The sequence below is a fragment of the Saccostrea cucullata genome, unplaced genomic scaffold (genome assembly GCF_032062105.1).
Source record: "Saccostrea cucullata isolate Sc308-1 unplaced genomic scaffold, CSIRO_AGI_Scuc_v1 ctg174, whole genome shotgun sequence".
In the NCBI taxonomy this organism is placed as follows: domain Eukaryota; kingdom Metazoa; phylum Mollusca; class Bivalvia; order Ostreida; family Ostreidae; genus Saccostrea; species Saccostrea cuccullata.
The window spans coordinates 243,622-250,530 of NW_026931824.1; the positions used below are offsets into that span (position 1 = coordinate 243,622).

Genomic DNA, 6,909 nt, shown 5'->3' on the forward strand with positions numbered 1-6,909 from the left:
TTTTTTTTTTTTATCAGATTCTCTTATATATCACATAAAATGTTTCATTTTCTTATATCATATATTTTTAGATACTGAACGGCATTATTCTATGTAAAGGGATATTTTTGTAATTTTCTCTCTTCTTTTTTTACCATATTCAGTGAACCAATGGCTTAGGTTGATAGGGAGACCTACTGTCCTTCCCTAGGATTCATAGGCGAGTTTTATGCCTTGTTCATAGATTTGTTATGTTGATAGCTATAGATCAGTATAATACTATTTGTTATCTTTTCCTATTTCAATACAAATAAATGATTCAAAAACAACAATTATCTATCTCGGGGAAGGGGGTTGGGCACTTATTTTTTTATCTCTTAATTGTAAATTTCAACAACCTTGTTTGAAGCCGGTATTTAAGTTCCATTGCCGTTATAACGGCCTTGTTATCAAATTTAACCTAAAAGTGGATCGTTTAATTTACATTTTTCATAGAATTATTCATTAATACATGTATTCCCAAAATTATTTTTGGCTAAAAAACTATTAAACCACTATAAGAATATTTAAATTATTAATTTATATGACGGCTAACTTTTTTCAAACACTGAAAATATTTGCATGAAACATTGTTGTATAAATAGAAAAAAAATTGAAATATTCCGGAAATTACGAAAGCCCGTTGAGGCCAGATCATAATAATAGTTATTGCTTTTAAACGCACATTGTTGTGTTTAATCGCAAAAATTATTGCGTTTAAACGCAAAACATTTGCGTTTAATCGCAAAAGATTGCTTTTTAACACAAAAATTATTGTGATTGAACGCAATATAAATATTTCTTTCTCTGAACTGGCCTCAACGGGTTTCCGTAGGAAACTACTGTAAAATCATATATTTTTGTGTGGTCAATTTTTTTGTCGGTTTGTGGAAAAAAATTGGTTTATTGGGATTTAATTTCGTGGATGAGGAATGATTAAGTTATAATATCTGTGAAAAATTACATTAAACATGGTCTACATAAATTCGTTGGTCTCCTCATACCTCAAAAACCACTAAAATTAAATATATCGAAGAAAATTGGTGATTTCACAGTACTATGAGGTGGGGGGGGGGGTCTCGATAGAATGGGAAAAGACAGACTAAAAAGTGAGACTTCCATCTATATAAAGATACTAAACGATTTCACTATGTATGTAGCCAGACCTCAAGGGGATGTCTCAATATAATAGCCAGTCTTTCTTGAATCTAGTTCAAAAATCTCAATTATTATTAAATATATGGAAATCTTTATAAAACATTAGAAGAAAGCTGGGTCTCGTTTATTGCCACACAGCAAGAACGTACCGCCATTATTATAACGTTAAAAATGGACATTTAACTTTAAATCTTATGTTACATATGATTTATGCAAACAAAGATTGAATTTAGAAGTAACATTTGAACAAAGTTTAAAACAAGTATCATTTAAACTCAATCAAGACGGTTTAAAGAAAAGAATCCTGAAAAGATTTTTTCAGAAAAAAGCACATGATAATTAAATAACATTCGGATGAACTGAAAATTTGCATTGAAAAAGGAACAATATTAACTATTTCTGAAGTATAAGCAATACTTTCATCTCTTGAACCTATCCATGGTATAGTTAGAGGGCAATTATTGATTGATTCACCGATCATTTGATATTTAAGCCTTGGAAAATATAAAAGCAAAAAATACGTAAAGTCATTTTCTCTCATGATCAGGGCGTTTTATACAGTTTTAGCACAGTACAACATACTACAGATTCCATTTTTTTTTAAGGAGAAAATTCTATGCATTTGAATAAAACGTTCCAAGATATTATGTTGTTAATTGTAGTTTGGGTTTTCTTCACATTCAAAGTATGTTGTGGAATAGAATTGGAGGGTTATTTTACTTTAAATGGTTGGCATAATTACTCAGTTATATCTTCTATGCCTGGGATTTTATCAACGAGAAGTGTTGGATTAAAGTGGATATTTTCTCACTGTGCAATTAGTTGCCTCCAGTATAGAGAATGTCATTCATATTATATCTGCAAGTAAGTTTATAAGATGGAAGTTTTTAGAATTTTTCGTTTAAATACATGATAAATTGAAGTTCGTAATGTTTATCACAGACAGCTGATTTTTCAATATAATATAAATAGAACTTGTAAATATACTTAACATGTCTTTAGCCATTTGCAAACTTGTTTTTGATACACAAAATTCTGATTGTGCACACGAGAAATTCGATTTTGATATCTAATGAAATGGTCGAGTTTTTGATGGACAATAAGGTTTGTATGTACATTAAGGTTTCAATTAGTCCATCACTCCACCGGAATTCCGTTGGGTACCTATCGCGCCCCGTTCTAAGCATCTTTTATTAAGTCATATGAAGTAGAATTTACCTTTTTAAAGCTTCTACATGAAAAAGTTTCTTGCTGTGGCCTAAATTTTAATATTTATATGCATGTAAATCGACAACATTTTATTTATCATCAGTATTCAACATAGGTTGTTGTAACAATAAACCATCATCACGTACCTGTGTATGGACGTTATATTTTATAATTCATTCGATACTCAAGAGCATAATCTACATACGACCCTTTCCCGACATGAGGCAAGTCAATGACAACTAAGTAGATGAAACAATGATATTGTCCTGTTGAAAGTCAACATTTTGCAAAGAGTTTACATGTATATCAATAGAACCACTGAACAGCCTACTTTTATTCCTTAAATAAAACAATAACAAATGTAAACCTTCACACAGTACGCAGGGTTAATGAACACTAGGGTGTGTGTGCCAGCATCGGCAGAGCAACAGAGGACATAATTTTATGTTTATGTCATGAACAATTAATTTCATTTGATACAGATATTTTTGCAATTAACATTTCATTTTTTTATTAATATTCTCCTCCCTCCTTGAAATATTTTATTTCGAATTTTTCATTTGAAGAACCTCCAATCAAATATGAAAAAAATATTTTAAGTATTAAAATATGGATTTCCTTTTTTCTGTTATCGTTCGAATATAATATTTTGTTCAATCTTACTTCCAGGATAAACGATAAACACATGTGCTTGTTGTCGTTTCTCTTTGACGAAGATATTAGCCAGAATGGAATTTTACAGTGTAGAGTTTACAGATTTGTAAGTTTTGAAATACCATCATTGGAATAAATACTATGAAAACATACACTGCAAGCAACATAAAATAAAAATTGTTTTTTATGTGTTTTATTATATTTTTTTATTATTATTTTAAGTTTGTTGAGCACTATAAACATAAATTGCTGTATAGATTCGTTTTATCTATCGCACAAAAGTAAAAACAGGCATGGTGTGTATCAATTATACGTATGTCTCCCTAAACTCTTGTTTTAAAGAAAGGGGAATGTGACTCAGATGCCATATATAACAGATACTCTGGGACCTGTGTAAAATGCTCACCGAACTGTGAATGTAAAGGTAAACAATATAAAATCACTATTCAACAAAAAAAAAACTGTTATGCTTTGAAAAAAATATGTACATGCTTTATCTGATTAGATGTTCTTCATTCATTAATTCAATATACATGTACAATGTATAGAATAAGGTCTTTAAATGTGAGACTTTATTTTCAATTGGGTATTTTCTCTTTTTTTAAATATATGAAGTCTTTCTTTCTCCCTGTTTAAACGCTTATCACTATCTTGGAAATTTTCATACAAACGAAACCTTCTTTATCTTTGTAAAAAGGGAGATGAAAATGTTTAAGGAAAAAACAAGAAGTTCTTTTAAAGAAATCTTATTTTGTGGTACCAATGCGGGAAAAATCTGTCATTTTTATACATTATATATATATATAATGATATTGCCTATTAATTATAGAAAAATCTTTTTAAAAGCTCTAAAGAATTTTCAATCATTTGTTTGGATTCATACACATATAGATTTTCTCTTTGTATGTACTTATGTCATGCTATAATTATATTGAAATCCATTGCAAAACATTGATATACATCAATAATTCTCCTAGAGAAAAGAGAAAATGAGCAGAAAACCTTGCAGAGTTGAAACAAATATGTTTTCTTATGCCATTCAAATGTCTTGAATCCCGGGAAGGCTGCACCTTGCAGACATTCTATGATAAAGAACCTTCGCACAATACCTTAGGAGTCTTGCTCTAGCCGTTTTTCATCACAAAAATTTAAAAAGAATGTACCCTCTCTATTCCTACATTTTATAAATATGACCCCAAATTGTCACACATTCCTAGGAGAGTCTTCTTCTTTCTTTATTATTACTTTAAGCTTTGTAAAAGCTTATCGCTATATACAAAGTAATACAATCAGTTTCAGTACAGTATAGAAGTGCATAATTTACAGGAATCATAACTAAACCGAACTCAAATGTTTTGAAGAACATTTTTGTATCTGTATATACAAATATATCTTTTAATACTAGTATTTTCTCTCTGATTCTCTTCATATCCAACCACTTCAAGTACATATTATTTTGAAATAAAAAAAAACTCATAACCAATGTAAATAAAAAAACAATACTGGAATGTTTGAGATTGGTATTAGTAATGATTGGTCTATTTTTTTCAATGTACATTTTGTCTCAAAACTTTTATCCGATAGTATTTTTTCAACATAATTCATTTTGTACCCTAGACTGCCAAGATATTCGCCTTATCCATGGTGACGTCACAGGACAACACTCTCTGAAGATAGATGGCAGAACTGTTCCTGCGTGGTGCGATATGGATGCAGACGACGGGGGGTGGCTTGTGAGTATTGACTTAAAGAAGAAAATACGTAGATCAAATAAAATTACCATTTATACATTGTTTCTCTTTGGAATAAATTGCTTCTTCAATCTTTGAAGTTTGTAGAGAAGTTTAACGCTTCACTTGAACTTTTATACTTCTAGATAATACAGCGTAGACTGGATGGATCTCTGAATTTTTATCGGGGATGGAGCGACTACAAGACTGGGTTCGGTAATCCTAGTGGGGAATATTGGTTAGGTAGGGCTGTTTCTATAAAACACAAGATGTACATGTAGTTCAACAGTATACACATCGAGCATGTACGTTGAAAATGGTACACAGCCTATTCTTTTTTAGATTTATATTCAATCTATTTTTATCTACATCAGTTTACCTTATAACCCCTTTCATAATTTCAGGGCTAGAGAATCTGTATTCCTTGACGTCTGAGGGTGGATACGATCTTCGAATTGATATGGAATACAACAGTCAGTCATTCTATGTCCTATACTCAGACTTTACAATAGCACCCGAGAGTGACAATTATAGAATGAGCTATTCTCTTTTTAAGGCAGGGAACACAGGTACTAGGCCATAACATACCAAAAAATGAATTGTTTTAATAAAAAAAATCAATAAATTTCCCAATTTCCTTCAACAAACAAAATGAATAGATGGATGGCCAAATATTATGTCTGCACTCGCTTTGATTTTTAGATAACGATCTGAGCTGGCATAACGGACAACCCTTTACTACGTTTGATCGAGATAATGACGCTAATGAAGAAAAATATGACGATCCAAACTGCGCAGTCGCATTCTACGGAGCTTGGTGGTACGCTGGGTGTCACAACTCCAATCTTAACGGGCATTATGGGAACACGTCCTTTGGTAAAGGCATCAACTGGAATCATGTTACTGGTTACTACGCATCGCTGTCAAGGGTGGAAATGAAAATCAGGAAGCAACAAGGATCTTAAATTAATTTAATTAACGGGCAGACTTGTAAAAGAAAAGAGTGCTACATACATAATCTTAAGAGAAATTGTGATGATGATGAATTCGACGGCCGTTTAATAAATAATGTCATTAGCTCCATGACAAACAACATAGAAATTACATGACATTAAGCTTAATTTTCTCTCATTAATGAATCTATAATGAATTGATAACAGTTTATGTGACCACTTTTCATTTCATAGTTTCAATGTGGGAAGCTGGAAGACAAGGGCTATTCGAGACACAGCATTAAAAATAAATGGCAAAGGATCAGTAAACTAGAGTGAAATTAAACGCTTCATAATAGCTGCTGTAAAACTTGTTAAGAATCCAAAAGAAATATTAACTGAAATATGTGAAATTTACAGCAACCAATGTCTGTTTAATACACACATGAGCAGGTGCATTTCAACGACCAAAAATGATATAATGGGCATCAAAAATGGGTACCTTACCTGGCGACAAGGAAATACAACAACCAATGTATATTTGCAAAAAGTCAACAATTTATCACTGATTATGTTTGATCGACTTTAAGACTCATAGCAAATTTGATGGGCATCATTTTGGGGGTAGTTCACACTTTTGAAAGCAACATTTGATAGTAAAAAAGTTTAATACTCAAAGGTCACCCTATATTTTGAAAAAATGAGTGAAAACGACAGCGTGTAAGAATATATCCAAAAAATCATTTTAAAAAATCAAAAATTGTATTTTTCCACGTTTGTCTGTATTTTAAAGAGATTATGAAACTTCAATCCATTTTGCTTTAAACCCTCAAAACAAATTTACAATAAGAGGCACTTGACAAAACAGCAAAGGCCTGAGAAGAGCAAAGAATTGCAAGGGCTCAAAAACAGTTTTATAGGCTATTTTCTTAAATATAAGTGGTCTTGTTGTTAAAAATTTTATTCTAGGAGGAAGTTCAATTTCTGGAGGAGTCTAGAAAGCTGTCTTTTTGCAAAAAAATCGAAAGGTTTATGAGAGGAAGGAACCAGAATGAGGAATTCACTACATTAAATTTCTTCATGACAGCGTCCAAACCCACAGGCCATGAAGAGTAAAGGAGTTTTGGGGATAAACAGAAAGTTAATGTTTTGTCACACCAACAATATTCGCCAGATATTCCAACCTCTTACTTGTTCCATTTACAAAA

At 31.4% G+C, this 6,909-nt stretch overlaps 1 protein-coding gene across 1 annotated transcript; it reads left to right on the forward strand.

The window, feature by feature from the left end:
* The first annotated feature begins 1,598 nt into the window (after positions 1–1,598).
* LOC134233634 (microfibril-associated glycoprotein 4-like) lies at positions 1,599–6,511 on the forward strand. The gene is made up of 7 exons (XM_062715621.1): positions 1,599–2,040; positions 3,055–3,145; positions 3,382–3,463; positions 4,657–4,772; positions 4,916–5,012; positions 5,174–5,338; positions 5,472–6,511. The coding sequence occupies exons 1-7, from the start codon at positions 1,793–1,795 to the stop codon at positions 5,732–5,734; spliced, it is 1,062 nt and encodes a 353-aa protein (XP_062571605.1). The 5' UTR covers positions 1,599–1,792; the 3' UTR covers positions 5,735–6,511.
* Positions 6,512–6,909: the final 398 nt, after the last annotated feature.

Excerpts from the sequence above, each read along its gene's own strand:
- LOC134233634 (XM_062715621.1), top strand. The coding sequence starts at position 1,793 with ATGCATTTGAATAAAACGTTCCAAGATATTATGTTGTTAATTGTAGTT. Across the intron at positions 2,041-3,054 it reads CATTCATATTATATCTGCAA|GATAAACGATAAACACATGT; the intron begins GTAAGTTTATAA and ends TCTTACTTCCAG. Across the intron at positions 5,013-5,173 it reads TAGTGGGGAATATTGGTTAG|GGCTAGAGAATCTGTATTCC; the intron begins GTAGGGCTGTTT and ends TCATAATTTCAG.